Consider the following 19,846-nt stretch of genomic DNA (forward strand, 5'->3'; position numbering starts at 1 on the left):
GAAAATGTGAGTTGAGTCAAGTTCTGTAAGTGAATCACAAGGCCACTCTGCTACATGAACAGCTCACCTTCATTTAAGCTATTTTCATTATGTCTAGTTGGTTGTATGAACTGGCTGTAAACCAATTCAATTTGAAGTAACAAACTGAATAGTTTACAAGACTCCTCAGTATCATGAACGTATCCTTTGAAATTCTGTGTACAATCCTTACAACATATGCAATAAAAACTGGGGTTTCTGACAGCTACAACATGCAAGTTTCACTGTTGCTGGCCCTGGCCAAGTCTCACTGCCACTACATCCAAAGTAAAATGATGTGGTATGTTTAACAATTTTGCAACGAATTGAGCAACAATGCAGACCTATCTTTGTTCCACCTCTCTCTGTCTCAAACATAGAGCCAATTCCTAGGGGCCAAGGTCATGTTGGCCCCCCTGCACTGCACCATGTGACTGATCAGGGAGAGCGGGGCTTACCTGCCCCAAATATTTTATTCAAGTTGGCACCCCTGATATGAACAGTGGGTAGAGGGAAGCATCCCTCTTCCCTGACAAAGAAATGATACTGTGCAGGTCATTATTATCTAAGAAATTGTTAGAGTCACATTTTGCCAGACAAAGGATCCACCTCATGCCCATGTGCATTAAGAGTGCTGTGTGTACTTTAATGTAAGTCTGACTTGTTGACAGTTCCATACAATTCATATCCCATTTGGGAATTATTCAGTTGCCTATATTCACAAACTGTCATACAAACAACCTTTTTGTCTTAATACTTCATATTGAAAGTATTAAGAAAAAAAGGTTGTTTGTGTGACAGAATATGAATATAAGCAATTGCATAATTCCCAAATGGGATATGAATTGTACTAACTACTTTATGTACAATATTCTTTTTTTGGGGTGCGTGTGTGTAAACTTTATTCAATTAGGAACAGTTGCCTTTCACCACAGAGTAGATAGAACTGGAAACAGTGACTGTTCCCAAACTGTGGTCAGTGAATTTACCAGTGTTAGGCGAGCTTCATTCAGTTATCTAGATTTGTGGTTGAAATGGGAGATGGCACATCAATTGCACTGAATATTTATATTATTTTAAATTGCATTTTTATTTATTTTACTGTATTACTATTTGAATTCTATGGAATTAATTTGCTACCACAGGCAGAAAAATAATTAAGTAGTTCACAAACACTTGCAATTTTCAAATTGTCTTGGGGTGGGGGGAATTTGGGAACCACTGAGTTAAAGGGTGGTTGAGGAAGACAGTAAGCAGAGTTTAGTTCTGCTCGGTGATTCTCCATTTAGTTCTGCATTTTCTACACTGTACGCATTTGTACAGTTTTTGGTTTTCTTCACGGCCATATGGTTTGAGCATATCAGACAGAGAACATAAAAAGGCACAATGCATTAAGTACTGGAGGACAGAATGGGGCAAAGAAAAAGTAAATCTCACCAATTGGCCAATCCGGTCCAAATTATCCAGAAAATATTTCACCGATTCACCCTGTTGAGAGAAGAGGACATTTGCAGCTAATTTCTGGAACTGGAGTTTACAAAGCCAAAACCATGTTTAAAGAGGGGGGAAAACCTTCACTGTACAGAAGCAACATATTGTATTATCCTTGATAATCTTTGAAAACAAGTTTGAAAAGACTAGCATGTGGAAACACATAATGCCAAGTAACGTAGCCTTCCAACAAAATATAGCTCAGTCCAGTCATTTCCAATCTGAAAAGGGTATTACATGGTTTCCAGATAAGGCCATCACATGCATCTGAAAATCCTGATCTACTTCCTACAGGTCCAGAAGCAGGTCCTCCAGGAAATACCTTCCAGATTACTCTGAAGCAACCATACAGGAAGAGTAAGAACAGGGATGGCATGTCAAAACCTGCTGCTTCAGAGCAACTGGGACTTGGACAGTCTAGCAAGTTTCCTTTCACCCTTGAGATACAAAATGTTTCTGACTCTAAGATAATAGCAGCAATGAATGCTGGCTAGAGAGAAAGGAAGCCCTAGTTCAACAGTCTTTTTTTTTTAAAAAAAAGTCCCCAAAACTTAATTTTTATTATTCTATTTTAAAGAATTAAGCTGCTCAATTATCAATAGTGTTTGATTTGTGGTACACAATATTATATTCTCATTAATATTCCTGTTCCTCCTACCCAAAGAGTTAAACACAAAAGGTTGGGTGATTACTTTTTGCACTGCTGTATATCCTATGCTGTATATCCTCTGACTCAATCTTGCCAACCGGGACCACATAGGAGGTGCTGTTCCCATTGTTGAGCAGCAGCCATGAGTCACTGCACAACTGGGAATTGGAAAATCCAAAACTATGAGCAGCAGGGCCTGAAATAGGCCAGCTCCCACATTTCAACATTACTTTGAGCTTCATATCTTGTTCTTTGGATATTTCTGGCTTATATTGTAGAGCTTCTTCCTGCTTTGGTCTTAAAAGAGAGGACTGTGGGGACTCCTGTGTCATTTTCATTTGTGACACTTAACAAGTTAACAAGAAACAGAGGGCCTTGCTTAGTGCATTGACATTTGGAGCAGCCACTTTGGAAAGAGTCTGCACGCAAAAGCACCTAGACAACAACTTGTTTGGTGTTAAGACGTTTGATGTTAAGACATGATACGATGCAGGGCTTACCAAACTGTGCGTCACGACACGTTTGTGAGTCGGCTGCAGTGTGTATGTGTGTTGCACAAATGCTCCTTAATTTGATAGTAAAACTGAATTACTGTGCAATGTGTCACCAACATGAAAAGTTTGGAAAGCTCTGATGTAATGTATACACAATTTTTAGTTGTGTATAAAGAAATTGGCATCAGTAGGACTTCGTTTCTTCATGGATTTAGCACTCATGAGATATGAACGCTATATGAGGTCTCCCAGGGACAAAGCCAACTTAATTTGTTGTTGTCAGATGAAGCACAGGCACAAACTGAAGAAATTTCACACTTGAAGCTTTAGCTAGGTCTTCGGCAACCTTTTTCTTTTTTAAAAAAAGTGTTAACAGTTCTGATATTTTTCTACAAGTAATCTAAAAGCTTCCCTCTAGTTAATTTATTCTAATACAAGATAAGAAATTAGATCATTTGGTCTACATTTGCTAGCACATTAACCTTTTGCTTTTCCCAGGACAAAGGATTAATTTAGCCTTCCTGATTATGGTTCTATGAAGCCCAGCTCCTAAATTTAGTTCACAGTTTAAGGTTAAATCCAGACCAGGAGTTACAAAAAAGAGCATCTGTAAAAGTTCCAGATACATGTATTTTATTTAAAAAAAGCATTTCTAACCACTCCATCTTTTTTAAAAAAAACTCTAAATAGTCTACAATATATATACAATATAAAAATAATACCCATTAGTACAAAAATATAAGCTAAAACCAACAATTTTTAAGGCATCCTTCTGTCTGAAGCGCCTCCAGGGGTGAAGTCAAACCTCTGTGTTAGCTGTGACAGTGGGATATTTTCTTTCTAATCTTGCAGGAACAAGAGCTTCATTTTCACTGGCTGCCTCACAGTTCCCAAAGTACAGAAATATAATTTATGGCAGTGGTCCTCAACTGTCTTTTTCTCTGCACCACACTTTCAGAATAAAAATTTGCTTGCAATACACCCCATTTTTTTATTGATAAGAAAAACACTGGAAAACAAAAAGAAACAACACCTATCATTGCTTGATATTTTTCCATATTCTGCAAATTAAAATATTATTTTGATAGTAAGCTATACTACATTATACTACACTGAAATGTTTAAATGTTTCTTGAATATTTCTGCCATACTTGCTATCTTCAAGTGCCATCCTTTCAGAGCCACTGGCTTATGAGTACAGTGGTACCTTGTGTTACATACTAAATCTGTTCCGAAGTTCTGTTTGTAACCGGAAACTACTCGTAACATGAGGCGCACTTTTGCTACTAGCGCCTCCCGCTGCTGCTGTGCTGCCGGAGCACATCTTCTGCTCGCACCCTGGGGCAAAGTTCGCAACAAGGGGCATCTACTTCCGGGTTAGTGGCGTGCGTAACCGGAAGCATTCGTAAGGGGGGCACAAGATACCACTGTATGTGGGACTCTCAACACCGATGCTGCTAAATCAAATTTAATATGCAGGCAGACCTCTACCTAAAGCAGAGATGGAGAACCTTTTTGACCCAACGGGCCAGATCAGAACTCCACTCCCCACATATCACCTGGGGAGTTTAATCCTGCTTTCTGCAGTGATCTGCTGTACAACCAGCTACAACTCTGTCTGCTGCACACCTGACGCCACACATGCCTCCTCCTTTACAAATGGGGAGGCCTGATGGGGCAAATGTGGCCCAAGGCTGGAGATTCCTCACTCCTGACACAATGATATGCCTGTAATATAAATGACAGTGACACAAAATCAATACCACAGCACTAGCACCTAGGACAAGTGAGAGATGAGTGTCCAATATCTTCAAATCAATAACTATTGCTGAATTAATTTCTAGTCAAGTGAAACAATGTATGCATGAACTTCACTGTTTGTATACGAGGTGCTTCAATTTCAAGTTATCTCTAATAAGTTTAATGTTGCCAAGCAATCATTTATTATATAAACAGAGTGTGGATATAATAATATGTCCTAAGGTGAGCAAGTATTTCAAGATTTAGGGTGTTTTGAAACACTAAGTACAGTGGTACCTTGGGTTACAAACGTTTCAGGTTACAAACTCCGCTAACCAGGAAGTGGTTGCTCCAGGTTAAGAACTTTGCCCCAGGATAAGAACAGAAATCACGCGCCAGTGACAGCAGGAGGCCCCATTAGTGAAAGCACGCCTCAGGTTAAGAACCGTTTCAGGTTAAGAACAGACCTCTGGAACGAATTAAGTTCTTAACCCGAGGTACCACTGTAGTGACAGGCATAGATTGATATTAAAGAGTTTTATAATTGTAAAACCAGGGGCATGGAACCTGTGATTCTCTAGAACTGTTGGACTCCAATTTCCAGTAGCCCTAGCCAGCATGGCCAATGGAAAGTAAAGATGGGAGTTACAGCCCAGCAACATCAGGGGTGGGGCATAGATTCCCAACCCCTGTTATAGATACAGCCTGTGAATTACAGTCCACTGGCAATATTTGTAACTCTGATAAAAGCAAATATTCCCCATCCAATTCCGCAAGTTGGGCAAGAGTATAAATCCTATGTTCAGTTCATTCCCCCCCCCCCCGCCCCAGGAGACATTGATCTGGAATGTTTTAAGTTTGGGTTGCATCAGATAATTGAGCCGATTCTTACGAATTTGTAAGTGTAGAGTTAAGAAGATATAACATCAGTTTCACACTGTTGTCTCATAAGATTCACAGTATTAACACTTGCATTAAAAACCAAGTAGTTAACACAGTATGCTTCATATGTGTTAAGTGATATTTTAGTGGAAGTACTAATCTAGAAACCTCTGCACAATAATGGAAATACAAACTTTAAACTGTCTCAATGCCTCTGAAAAATAGTCGGGATTACTGTATACAGATGAACAGAAGGCCAGGAAACTTTATAACAGTTTATAAGTGATAGCACCTTTGTAAAAGGAGCTAGAATTTTATTAATGTAGCAATGACATCTTTAAAAAAGGAGAGTAAGGCAAACATCATTTTGCTAGAATGACAATCCTAGTAGCATCAATGCAGTTCAGTGAAGTAGTGCATTGTTCTCTTCAAATACTCTACCAAAAATGTAAGATAAATTCACAAGTGGTCATACATAATGGTTTAGGTGTATGAACTTGCTTAATTCACTTCAATGATATGTTGCTAAATTTTGATGACCACATCCATGTACAGGTACTGAAAGAGCCAATGGGACGTAATGGAAACAGGCTAGGACAAGTTGAAGTTAATAGAATAGTAAACAACTTGCTCTGGGGCCCCTAACATCATTAACTGAGATAAAAGGACTGCCTTCAAAATAAAGCCCTAGCATGCAACTAAGCCACATAATACAGCTATTACTCTATGACTTAGATACTGAACTGCACAATCACATATGGATTAGTCTAGGACTGCAGTTATAGTCTTTAGGACTGAGAACAATAGCCCTGTTCTCAAAAGGCTAAAAGCTTTCACCTAGAGCTTTCCCTAAAAGTCAGGAGTACTGTATACTGAAGAATTTGTACCTCTAAGGTAACAACCAAATCTTGGGATACCTTAACTATAAATAGCTTCAGATTTTGCCGCTGTTAGCTATTGTTATACTTCTTTCCCCTGAAGGCTCTTGTGCAACCTGATGTCTGCATGAAACCTAGTAGACTTCCATGTGAATGCCCACCTCCTTCCATATTCTACCTTAAGACTATATGCAGTTTCTTTCTTCTTCTTCTTTTATGCTTTATTAACCGTAGTTACATCCATACATCAAAGATATTTTATAGTCTGTAGATCAAACTTAGCAAAATAAAAATTCCAACAAAGAAGTATATATCTTCATAAATTTGACAACCCGTCCTTCTCAAACATCTTTTCACTTTAATAAACCTATTGCCTAAATTTATCAGCAAAATCATAATAAAATATTGATATGCATCTCTCTCTCTCTCTCTCTCTCTCTCTCTCTCTCTCTCTCTCTCTCTCTCTTAACCCATTTAACCTTTATTTACAGAGCTTATTCAAAAGCTGCTACCGAATTCAGATTGTAACATTTACAATGAACTCCTATTTTTGCTTATCTTTAATCTTTTCCCAGAGATTATCTAGTTCAGCATATTCTACCAGTTTTAGTAACCATTCTGATCTGATGGGGATTTGGTCACTCTTCCAATGTTTTGCTGTACGTCCTCTCGCAGAAGTGGTGGCATACAGAAAGACTTTCCTTATCTTCCTATATAGATCTGGTCCTGTAATACCCAATAAAAATGATTCTGGTTTTTTTGGGGGGGAAGGATGCATTTAACATTATTTGAAGCTGAGTATGTATGTCATTCCAGATAGTTTTGATCTTTTTACAAACCCACCACATACGGAGCATGGCTCCACTTGATTCTCCACATCTCCAACATATATCAGGAACACTTCTGTACATATTGGAGAGTTTAGAAGGGGTTAAATACCAGCGGTATAACATCTTTTGAAGGTTCTCCTTTAATGTACAACATGCCGTAAAGTTCCAATTTACTTTCCAGAGGTGTTCCCATTGGCTCATCTTTGTTGTAACCAAAGTCTTGGGCCCAATAGATCATAGAGGACTTAACCTCCTCCTCCTTGACTTCCCAGTCAAGGAGGAGTCAGTATGTTTTGGAGAGGGTTTTAGTTTTAGAATTTATTAGACCTGATTCAAATCTGGAAATCTCCGCCGGAAATCCTCTTTTTTAAATCACATTTGAAGGTTTCAAATAACTGATAATATTGGAACCAGGCTGAGACTTGATCTCTTATTTCTTCGATTTTTAAAGATTTTAACTGGTTCTCTTCCTCTATTAATAATGATTTATAGACAGGCCAATTTCCATTTGTGTTTTTCCTTTTAACGGCAAGAGCTTCAGTTGGCGAGATCCACCATGGCACCTTAGGCTCGAGAAGGTCCTTATATTTTCCCTAAACAATGTATATTCCTGATGACATGATTCAAAAAATTATTATGAACTTTAACCTTCCCGTAGCCCAGGTATGCATGTCAGCTGAATCTGTTGTTGTACCCCTCCAGGTCCAGCAATTCTGGATTTTTTAGTGTGCACCACTCCTTTAACCAGGTGAGACAGGCCACCTCATAGTACATTCTTAGATCTGGCAGACTATATGCAGTTTCATGGCATTACCACCAGCCAAGTCCCTCCATTTTTGTGTTCATCTAATGTCTTCATCAAGGGACGCGGGTGGCGCTGTGGGTAAAACCTCAGTGCCTAGGGCTTGCCGATCGTATGGTCGGCGGTTCGAATCCCCGCGGCGGGGTGAGCTCCCGTCTTTCGGTCCCAGCTCCTGCCCACCTAGCAGTTCGAAAGCACCCCTAAGTGCAAGTAGATAAATAGGTACCGCTTTATAGCGGGAAGGTAAACAGCGTTTCCGTGTGCTGCGCTGGTGCTGGCTTGCCAGAGCAGCTTCGTCACGCTGGCCACGTGGCCCGGAAGTGTCTCCGGACAGCGCTGGCCCCCGGCCTCTTAAGTGAGATGGGCGCACAACCCTAGAGTCGGACACGACTGGCCTGTACGGGCAGGGGTACCTTTACCTTTACCTTTAATGTCTTCATCAGATCTGATTAAGAGTTCTGGAGTACTCAAAAAATTGCATGCTATTGGTATTGTCTGTCAGTATGCTTTTTGCTATATTTTTGTTTTTATCATTGATGTTTCGTAATGTGTTTCTAATATTGTACATCACCCTGAGATCTTCTGATAAAGCATGGTATATAATTTGGATAAATAATAATAATAATGCCATAAAATTCATTTTAGACTTCTACTAATACCTCTGAAGTAGTATTTTGAGCAGCCAAGCCATAAGTAAGATAATCTGTCACAATGTTAACACATAGTGTAGCCAACCTTGATGCATAAGGTATGCCTAGAAATCAAAGGTAAAAATAAGCTTGATAATTGCTGTTCTTGTGGGAAAAGAGATAATCCTCTGGAATCAGTTATTTCTCAGCATTTTGACATTTTTATTCATAGAATCATAGAGTTGGAAGAGACCACAAGGTCCATCGAGTCCAACCCCCTGCCAAGCAGGAATTCAGTTGAGTTATTTTCAAAATAAAGAAGGGAACATTTTGGCTGATAAACCCATGAACCCATTTCTCTCAGTTGAACTAAAAGTAAAGCATCCAACAATAGACTCTTCTTGCAGGTTCTCCAAGGGATCTATATCAGAGATTTAAAAGGTCGCTGAGAGGTTGCTGTTTCAGTAGAAGTGTTAAAAACAGTAAACTACCGTATTTTTCGCACCATAAGACGCACCTAGATTTTTGGGGGGGAAATAAAGGGAAAAAATTTTATTTCCCCCCCAGGTGCGCTGCGCTACACCAGGAGCTTGGGGCGTGCGGAGCTCAGCGCGCCCCAAGCTTCTGCGTGCCGGCAAGGTCTCTGCTAGCGTGGGAGAGCCGGGCGCCTCTCCCAGGGCTAGCGGACCCCTGCGCTAATCCAGAAGCTTGGGGCAGGCTGAGGTCAGCGCGCCCCAAGCTTCTGCGTGCCGGCAAGCAGTCCGCTAGCCCTGGGAGAGCCGCGGGGCTCTCCCAGGGCTAGCGGATCGCTGCGCTATACCAGGAGCTTGGGGCGTGCTGAGCTCAGCGCGCCCCAAGCTTCTAGGTGCGCGCAAGCAGTCTGCTGCCGCCCCAAGCCTCGCGCACCCGGCAGGAGGTCCCACCGGGTGCGCGAGGCTTGGGGCGGCAGCGGACTGCTTGCCCGCACCTAGAAGCAGCGCGCCCCAAGCTTCTAGGTGCGCGCAAGCAGTCCGCTGCCGCCCCAAGCCTCGCGCACCCGGCAGGAGGTCCTGCCGGGTGCGCGAGGCTTGGGGCGGCAGCGGACTGCTTGCCCGCACCTAGAAGCAGCGCGCCCCAAGCTTCTAGGTGCGCGCAAGCAGTCCGCTGCCGCCCCAAGCCTCGCGCACCCGGCAGGAGGTCCCACCGGGTGCGCGAGGCTTGGGGCGGCAGCGGACTGCTTGCCCGCACCTAGAAGCAGCGCGCCCCAAGCTTCTAGGTGCGCGCAAGCAGTCCGCTGCCGCCCCAAGCCTCGCGCACCCGGCAGGAGGTCCCACCGGGTGCGCGAGGCTTGGGGCGGCAGCGGACTGCTTGCCCGCACCTAGAAGCAGCGCGCCCCAAGCTTCTAGGTGCGCGCAAGCAGTCCGCTGCCGCCCCAAGCCTCGCGCACCCGGCGGGAGGTCCCACCGGGTGCGCGAGGCTTGGGGCGGCAGCGGACTGCTTGCCCGCACCTAGAAGCTTGGGGCGCGCTGAGCTCAGCGCGCCCCAAGCTTCTAGGTGCGCGCAAGCAGTCCGCTAGTCTTGGGAGAGCCGCGGGGCTCTCCCAGGCCTAGCGGATCGCTGCGCTACACGAGGAGCTTGGGGCGTGCTGAGCTCAGCGCGCCCCAAGCTTCTAGGTGCGCGCAAGCAGTCCGCTAGTCTTGGGAGAGCCGCGGGGCTCTCCCAGGGCTAGCGGATCGCTGCGCTACACGAGGAGCTTGGGGCGTGCTGAGCTCAGCGCGCCCCAAGCTTCTAGGTGCGGGCAAGCAGTCCGCTGCCGCCCCAAGCCTCGCGCACCCGGTGGGACCTCCTGCCGGGTGCGCGAGGCTTGCAGACACTCGCCCGAAGCAGGGGGAGCCCTCCCGAGGGCTCCCCGTGCTTCGGGCGACAGGCTGCCGCCCCAAGCCTCGCGCACCCGGTGGGACCTCCTGCCGGGTGCGCGAGGCTTGCAGACACTCCCCGCACGCGCTCTTCCGGCTGGGGAGGTGACGCGCGGCTATAGAGGCTCCTGCCATAGCCGCGCGTCACCTCTCCAGCCGGGAGAGGGTCGCGGGGGGCTGCTTTAGCCCCGTGCGCGTGCTCTCCCGGCTGGAGAGGTGACACGGGGCTGTAGAGGTTCCTGCCATAGCCGCGTGTCACCTCTCCAGTCGGGAGAGGGTCGCGGGGCTATGGCGTCTTCGCTCCATAGGACGCACACACATTTCCCCTTCATTTTTGAAGGGGGAAAAGTGCGTCCTATAGAGCGAAAAATACGGTAATCCTTTTCCATCACCAGTGGCAGGAGCTGAACAGACCACATCTTAGCTACACAGAAAACACACACATATATATCTACTAAGTTCAAAGTTCATTTGCCTGTCTCACAGATATACAGGTAGCTGGCAAGTCTCAGAAGAGACTGTTCAACAAGAGATACAACGAACATCAGAAATATGGTACTGCACTGGACTATAGTGATTCAATAATCACAATATATCAGAACTAGTCATGGGATAAGAAATATATCCTATTATTCCATTTGCCACTCTAGGCAAATGTCTCTAGGTGACAACTAAAAACACAACAATCAAGTTAATGAAACAGTATATGAAGAAACAGTATTCTGAAGAAGTGTGTATACACACGAAAGCTGGTCCTTAAGGTGCTACTGGAATTTTTTTTAAAAAAGATTCTTTTAAAGATTGTCTTAAGACAAAAAGACCTGATTCTCTTAAGGGAGTTCTTTTTGGAATATATATATATAATCTTATATATATATAATCTTGCTATTTATTAAAACAGTATATGGTTAAAGAACAGGAAAAAGAGATTGGGACAATTCTCACAACAGAAAGTTGTAGGAAATGGGATCTTCCAATGAATGATATTGGGCCTGATGCTTTTAAATTTATTCATAAATGACCTGAACTTGCAAGTGAACAGTGTGATCAGCAAGTTAGTTGATGAGATCAGATTGTTCAGAGCAGTGAAAACACAAAGCAATGGCTAGAAGCTCCAAAAATACCCTTCAAACCGGATGGAAGAGCATTAAAATGGCAAAGACTATGCAATGTAAGAATGTGTGAAGTGATACACATTGGGATTTTAATCGCATGCACACTAATGGGGTATGAACTGAGGATGACCTACCAAGAAAAATATATTGAGGGTCATGATGTGAAGATAGTTCCAATGTTTGTTTGTTTATTGTTTATTCATTAACTAACATATTGTTTTCAGGTGAACCTCCCAGAATGTTTCACATACAAATAGTTTTTAAAATAATAAGCATCAGGTAAAACTGCACCATGAAAAAACTAGAATAAGCCACACAAAGGGGATCCCCCCCAATATATATATGATTGGCAGCTCTTCAGGCTGCTCTGCCTTGCCCTTTCCTCTATGAGCAAGACAGTCCTCCACTGTGGAAGTGAGAGGCCACCTCAGCTGGAATACTGGGAGCTAGACAAGCTTGAAGGCTCACAGGCTTGAAGGCTACACTGTTTTGCAGCATAGAGACTTGCGGCAGGAAAATACTTGCCCATCAAAATAGTACAGCTGTCCAGACAATGCAACACAAGATGTCCCTTTAAAAAATGGCACTGAAGACTGGCAAAAGATCAGCACCCAAGCTGCAGCATTCCTTGGACTGGGATGCTACTGTTAGCGTTACTGAAGAGGGATGCAAATCATTAGCATTCCAGCACAAAACATGTTACGTAAAGCAATGGCAATCTATTAAAAACCATTTCTTCCTGGTAGACGTTTTCTAAGCTTTTTTTGCCTGACTTAAATGAATAAATAGAGCTCAGTTAAGCAGCTTCTTTTAGTGATGTGGTAGGGCAAGTTACCCTCTCAGGACACATGCCTGAAGTTTGTTCAGGAGTCAAGCCAAATGAAGCACAAGTCCGCCATAGTCTGAACTGCAGAAGTCAATGTTTGAAACAGAGAAAACATTTGAAAGGTGTCAGTAAATTACTACTCAAAGCAACACTTTCCATATTCTCAAAAAGAACACCTTGAAGATTGTTTCCGGAAACTTTTTTTTATGGAAGGAGGAGAGAGAGAGAGACATTAAAACAAATAGTCAAGCCAGCTACTTCACACAGCCTCTTTTCTTTAAACATAACTGCCAACTAGAAAAAAAAGTATCTTCCTTTTATAATACACAGTATAGGTGAAAAAATGGATTCATAGCTGTAGATTTTTTAGTTGTGAAACGTGACTACAGACATTTTCACATAAAGCCTTTTTTCCCTTTAACTGAAAAAGACTGAAGTTTCACATGCACTGATTCACATCAGTGGTCCATCTTCTGTCACCTTCAACAGAACAGTGGCTCTTCAGAGTTTAGATAAGAAGGTTTCCCTGGTTTGGTTACTGGAGTTAGAAGTTTGGGACTCAACAGAGTGAAAAACTTGTAGATTTTGACTGCCTGGGGAGCTGAACAGTTGATGCTGATGTCAAAGTGTTTTTTAAGGCTTGGGTCTCTCTCCCCCAACCCCTTCATCTCTCCCCCCACCGCTACACTTCAAAAACTAACTATGACCCCCCCCTTGAATAAACGTCACACTTGTCCCAGAAAATATTACTGAGGTGGTTTATAAACTGCTTTCTTGCCAGCCTGAACAATACCACTTTTTAGGGAAGCAGAGTTGTCTTCATGCACTAATGCTCTCATTTATCTGCACAATAGGGAAATGACCTACTATACCAGAAAACACCTACAAGATGAGGAACAGGAATTAATGGACAGTCCGATCACCCTGGAAGAAATAGATACGGTCCTCAAAAACCTGAAACCACACAAAGCCCCAGGCCCAGAGGGCTTTACAGCAGAATTCTACAAGAAATTCAAAGAACCCCTAATGCCCTACATCACCCGCCTATTCAATGACATCATAAAAGGGGGCCCCATTCCTAAAACCTGGACCTCCTCCAAGATAGTCTGTATCCCAAAACCACTCAAAGACAGCCTCAAAGTAGAATCATACCACCCAATCTCATTAATAAACCAAGACTACAAGATATTCACATCAATCTTGACTAACCACCTAAAATTTTTCCTACACAAATTATTAGCCCCAGACCAGACTGGCTTCATCCCCAGTCACAATATAACAGATCCCATCAGGAACTACTGAATCTGATTGAACACAGCAAGGCAACTAAACTCCCACTGACAATTACGTCCCTAGATATCCTCAAAGCTTTTGATTGCTTAGAATGGAAATATCGGTAACTATTAGCAGTACTAACAAACATGAAATTTGGTCCCAACCTCTTACAAACCCTCTACTCCTAAGCCTCTACCATTTGGGTTGAGACAAAAAATGCCAAAGAAAGTAGAAATTACAGGATCTCCAGAGAAAGCAATATATTCCTTTCATATCCAAAGGGGGGGGGGGGGAGCCACATACCAATTATCAAAGAATTCTTATTCTGTAGTTACTCTGCCAAAGATGACACAGACCTGACAATGTAGCTGATATACACAATGAAGCTTTTGTCACCCAAAGACTTGCTTCCATAATACAGACAGTGGGACTTACCATGAGACACAGATGGGAGGAAGCTACTTAGTGTGCTTTAAGGGAGAAAGAGGGAAGCAGAGAAAATACCGCTATTGTACAATCCACCCACACAGTGCTAAAGGCTCAAGGTCCCAGGCAAGGATTCACAGCCAGAAACTTGATGCACTGTCTATAAAAGTAAGTGCCTCAAGCGCTTAGACAGCGCTCCTGTGGTCCTAGACTCTTTCCATTAGGCAATTTGATTTGTTTAATATTTGCATCCCGCTTTTCCAACAACAAAAACGTTGAGCTCAAAGTAGCTCACAATAATCACAGTAGCATTAAAAAACAACAAATATTGCAATCACTATATCAAACACAATAGCATATAAGGAAAACTACAAATTCATCAAAACCATTAATTCAATTCAATAAAGTCATACTAATTCATATTATTGCCAGGATACTTCCCAATTTGGATTAGGAGGAGGTTCTGAGAGAGCAATGGACTGTCACCATAAACTTGATGCTGTTAATGAAACTTTGCACTTTGCCTCAATTCACAAGTCACAGTAAACCATAATTCATGGCTGCCATGATGTGCCTCCTGAGCTGTTTGTTTCCCTATCATTAGCACACACAAGTTCACAACTCCCAATTTAGCATTATATTAGAACAAGGGATTGCAATTTGCTTCACTTCAAAAAGCCCCAACCAGTAAGCCAAGAGCAAACCTTGGCTACAAACTGTAGTTTGTTGTGAGCCAAACAAACCAGAATTCATGGATGAGACACAACACAAAGCCAGATGTAATGTGTATGGGTTGCTCGTGCGTAAGTTGCCGCCTCTCCAGGCTCTGTTGCCTTGCTAAACCTTTCAGTCTGGGCAGCCCTTCACTTCGTGGCCGCCTCAGTCGCTAGCAGAATCCGTCAGTGGGCGTTTCTTAAATCTTTTCCAACATAAAAGTTGTTTGAAACCCAGTGTCCTCCTACTCTCTCTGCGCGGAAGTCTTCTGCGGTGGGCGTGGGTAGCGGAGGACCCGTGCTCTCCCCGCTGGTGTCCGCTGAAGAGTCCTGGAGCCCTCTCGCCGATTCCCCCATCAGCCCCTCTATATCCCTGGTGTTGCGCTGATTTGCTTCCCCATCTGCGGAGCTGCCTCTCTCCCTGCTGGGCCCTTCTCCAGCATCATTTGAGAGCCTTCCCTCCGCCTCTAGCTCCGATGTCAGTTCCCTGACACCAGAGATTGCATTTGTCTCATCCTCCTGCTAGGGGAGAACAGTGAAACAGACCATAAAGCTGTGACCACAATAAACTATTAACTAGAGCTTACTGGGATGTGTGAACTATGCCTTTGGTTAAATAACCTGTGCTTCAATTCTTACCTTTAGACCAGTGGTTCTTAAAAGGGTGACAAAAGCTTCATTGTGTATATCAGCTACATTGTCAGGTCTGTGTCATCTTTGGCAGAGTAACTAAAACTCCTGCGGCAGGAGAGGAGGGCATGTGTGGTGGGAAGATTCAGTGACAGACAATATTATATTTTGAGAATGATTCCTGTTCTTATGTGGCTACATAGTTTTATAGTTTCTGGATGTCCCATGATCATATTATGAAGTAGTTGTGTTCTATGTTCTAAATCAACCACTGTTAGGTGTTGTTTCTTTTTGTTTTCCAATGTATTTCTTATTTAAAAAATGGTGTGTGAGCAAATTTTTATTCTGAAAGTGTGGTGCAGAGAAAAAAGTTTGAAAACCACTGCTTTGGATAAACTGCTTTGGATAAACCTACCATTCTACTGAATATTTGCTACATAAAATTCTAGAAAGCCCTCTAAAACTAAAGATACTCACTAGGCTACTACCACTGCTTTATGGCCAAATTATGCTCATGCTAAATGATAGAAATGAATCCATATCAATTGTCATGTTGGGTGGAGCTGAGAGTTGAAAATGGATGGTGGCAATAATACTCTAGCCCACTTTCACCATGAACTGGTAACAAAGTTCTGTTTGGCATACTCACCAGCTGATATTCACTTCGACGGCTAAACGCCTCCTTGATCCCAGCATCCTTCCACAGGCAAGTCAGGGCAGGTACATACAACTGGAACGTAGAAGGCTCAATGGGCACCCCAGCTTTATTTTCAAAGGCCATTAGAAACATCCCATGCTTCTCATTCTCTGTATACTGCCAAGGGATCCCTAGTTTGTCCCGTGCATCGACTAGAACCCTGCAGCCCTAGAGGAACAGATAAATACACTTAGTGACCAAAGAAAACACTTTTACATTGAAGGAAAGAACTATATAAAATGAAGAATTGAAATGACACTTAAAACCAATCAATTTTTTAATATATATATCTGGCTGTGACAAAATATGAGATGAAGTTAAAACACCTTTATGTAAGTGGCAGTCTGTCTTTGTGCTGTATCATGGCATTAGCTAATAGTACTGGCAGAAGTGAGGGCTCCTTACCTGCTCATCTTGCAGGAGGAGTCAGGAACATTTAGAAGCATCTCTATCTGCTTCACCTTCAGCTTCTACCCTCTTTTCCAGTTTATCTACACACCCTAGCCTGTCCTACTAGCCATTTTTCAACTATTGGCATTCCTGAAAAGGAAAAACTCTGTGCATACTCACATTAGGTGCCAGAATTTTGTGAAAAATAAACAGCCCCTTACATAGGTTATACAAACTCTTGAGTCAGAACTCTAACCAAGACCTTAGCTTTTGCTAAGGATAGAGGGAAGAGGCCTCTGTGGTGTTCTGGCAAGCTTCAGGAAAGGTCTGAATTATGGAATCTTCTAGCAGTGTGCAGTTATGTGATTTCTGACCAGTCACTTCAATAAGTTTTTCTTCTTTACTAGTTACCGTAAATGCAACCCCCAATAAAATGTATTTGGATCACATACAGTAATAGCATTCCAAGCAGTAAGAGTTCACAAGTCCCAAAACCAATCTATTTCTCCTTGTAATAGATCAAGACATTAAAATAAAAACCATGAGAAACACTGTCAACTTGCTAGAACATGCAATGAACGATTTTGTATACAGAGGCAAAGCTTCCTCATTTAGTATCCCCTAGAAACAATGCAATTCTTTCATACTGTGCAATTCCTTAAAAATACTTTCATTATGGACCCTTAGTCAAAGAGCACAGTACTTATCACAGATCTGAGTTGATATGATCAGTTAACATCAAAATTTGTTTTGTTGCCTTCTATCTATAGAAGACTTGCATTAAGCACATTTAACCTCAGATTTCAAACATCCATACCAGACTTCAATCTTCTAAAGATGATTGAATAAGGGGGCTGATTAGAAAGCTTTAACTAAATATTTTCTTTTTATCCAAGCTTCACAGGTATTAATTTTCTCCCAATTTCTTTGCTTTTGGAAAGCAGGGAGACAAAGGAAGCCCAACTATAGAATCCTTAGTTGCAACTTCTGTTCATTATGACTAATGTCATTTTCTAAACTGTAGGCTTGTCTGCTGTAACCACACAAGGATTATAACAGTAAGCATTGCCCTACCCATATTTACTTTTTAAAATTTTACATGATGATACTTATTCAGGAGCTCTTTTATCCCACCCGCCAAGCATCAACCTCAGGATTCATTCTTACAGTTAAGGAGTACACCCAAGAACTTTAATGCTGAAGATCAAGGATAAGAAACAAACTTCAGTACAAGATTTAGCAGTAAAATATCATGAAGAAGCAGGTTCAAGGTTGCTAGATTTAGCAATGTAGGAGAGTTGCAGCTTCTCCAGTATTCCAGCAAAAGAGCAGCTAATTAAAATTTTTCAACTATCCATTATCAGGTTGGACTCTTTCTAATGCAGTTTCTCTAATGTAAACACTGAGCCACCCTGAATGACTATTACTTCATCTCCATACAATTTAATCCTTCAGATAAACTGTTCAAAGAGCATGCATTCAACACAAAGCATAGTACAATTATTAAAAGCCTGTAAAAAGGAAGCTATGAACTCAAGGAATGCAGTTAACATTCTTTTTCACTGAACTGCAACTAAGAGTTTTAAAAAACCTGCTCCCATTCTCAAGTATTTGGTTTGCCAACAACAATGTTTACTGCTTTAGCTGGGGTTTTCCATTTAAGAATAAATCAAAGGTGAAATGATATAGACAAAAAGCAATTTTAAATTGTGAGGTCATTTTAAGGAGTTAAACCTTATCCCAATGCCCACCGCATAGAAGTTTCTATTATGGGTAAGATGCATTACCAGAATGAAAGAGATTTAAAACAAATGTTAAAATCAAGCTATGAAACTCCCATTTTACTCTTCTAGAGCATTCTTTGCTACAACGTTAATGAACAGTACAAATGAGTATCTGAAGATATTTTGCATTACGTACATTTGTATCCAGTTTGTAGAATGGTATGTAAAACAGTAGAACAATTGCAAGAAAGCTATTAATATTGTAGCCATATTGTGCTTGCTACAGCCTATTATCTTCCACTCGCCTCTTAAATTGGGTTGCAAATATGTATGCGTCATCCCTGCCCATACAAGCTAGCTCTGACCTTTCACCTGCTAAGGCTCCAGTGTTCTAAAGTTCTTTAAACTCATCTAGATGCAGTCTTGTTTCACTCCAGCAGCTTTCAAATGGTTACCATTGCACAGCTGCAGCCCTTGCCTGAAAGATTTCCTACACTGGGGAATGAGATCATAATAGTTTCCTATCAGAACCATACTCGTTCTCTTCTTCTGTGGTGCTTGTTCTCATGGAGCGGCTGCTCTTTTTTATTTCACCCCTCTTCAAAATTATTTCCAATAAGTGGTAAAGAGAAGTATAACTCCCAGGTAGTCATTTTACGACCAAAAGGGAATAATGGTATTTTGACTTATTTAAGTACAATGCTATAAATAGTGCTTCTAAGAGTTACAATATTACTTAGGGGATTTAAATCCAGTGTCCATCAATCAGCAATTCCTAAATTTTATGAATGTGTACACAGAACAAGAGGATGACATGAATTCAACCTGTTGCCTTACATTTCACACAAAACTAATCCTAGTCCCTAAATCAAAGCTTTCCTGAGCAACCACTGCTAGTATTCTGGCAACTTGTTCACAACTTGCCTACACAAATCTGTACTGGCAGATTTAAAAGTTTGATATAGTACTAGTGGGGAGTGCCCAGCGCTGTCTAGGTGTTTATAGAAACAAAAATAAAGCTTTTGTATTAAAATTTTAAAAAGTGAAATCTGTGACTTTGGACCTGTTATGCCCAAAACTGGGGAAAGACAATCTAGTGTTATGTTTTGGTCTGTCAACTTGATTCAAAATGGCACCTGGCATCCAAACATCACTGAAGACTGCTGCCCCACCTAAAAAACCCTAATGCTGTGTTTGGCAAAGGTGTCCAAATGTATAGAATAGACAGACATACAAACCACTTTCCAAATATACAGTAGATTAACAATCACATTCACATAAGGACTCGACAGTGGCTAACGTTTCTCATTCTGCTGCCCATAACATTTGTAAGTCATCAGTGTCTTTTTTTAAAAAAAAAAAAATTACCGTATTTTTCGCTCTATAACACGCATATAGTTTTTAGAGGAGGAAAACAAGAAAAAAAAATTCTAAACAAAACAGTGGATGTATGATTTTTGTGGTTCATGCTGTGGCCACAGACATGTGATCTGACAGTGAGTTTGGAGTAGCTCAATGCAAAAATCCTGAGGATCCATGTGGATCCATGCTTTGTAACCACGTTTTTGCACCACTGCGGCCCCAGGCAACAGTGGGTGCGTGATTTTTTTGGTGCAAGATGTAGCCATGGACATGCTATGTGATCTGATGGTGAATTTGGGGTGACCCAGTGCAAAAATCCTGAGGATCCATGTGGAGAGCCTGCTTGCTTTAAAGGAACAAACCGGACAGGAGCCGCTTAC

The 19,846-nt window shown here is 42.0% G+C and overlaps 1 protein-coding gene across 1 annotated transcript in view; it reads right to left on the reverse strand.

The window, feature by feature from the left end:
• Nucleotides 1-19,846, reverse strand: part of GNA12 (G protein subunit alpha 12) — a 39,351-nt gene that overhangs the window by 7,342 nt on the left and 12,163 nt on the right. Inside the window, exons 2-3 of the mRNA XM_081169661.1 lie at nucleotides 15,943-16,158; nucleotides 1,456-1,506 (exon numbers count right to left, since the gene is read on the reverse strand). Of these exons, the coding sequence (XP_081025787.1) occupies nucleotides 1,456-1,506; nucleotides 15,943-16,158 (267 nt within the window). The remainder of the gene's footprint in view (nucleotides 1-1,455; nucleotides 1,507-15,942; nucleotides 16,159-19,846) is intronic.

This window comes from Podarcis bocagei (genome assembly GCF_964188305.1).
Source record: "Podarcis bocagei genome assembly, chromosome: 14".
NCBI lineage: Eukaryota > Metazoa > Chordata > Lepidosauria > Squamata > Lacertidae > Podarcis > Podarcis bocagei.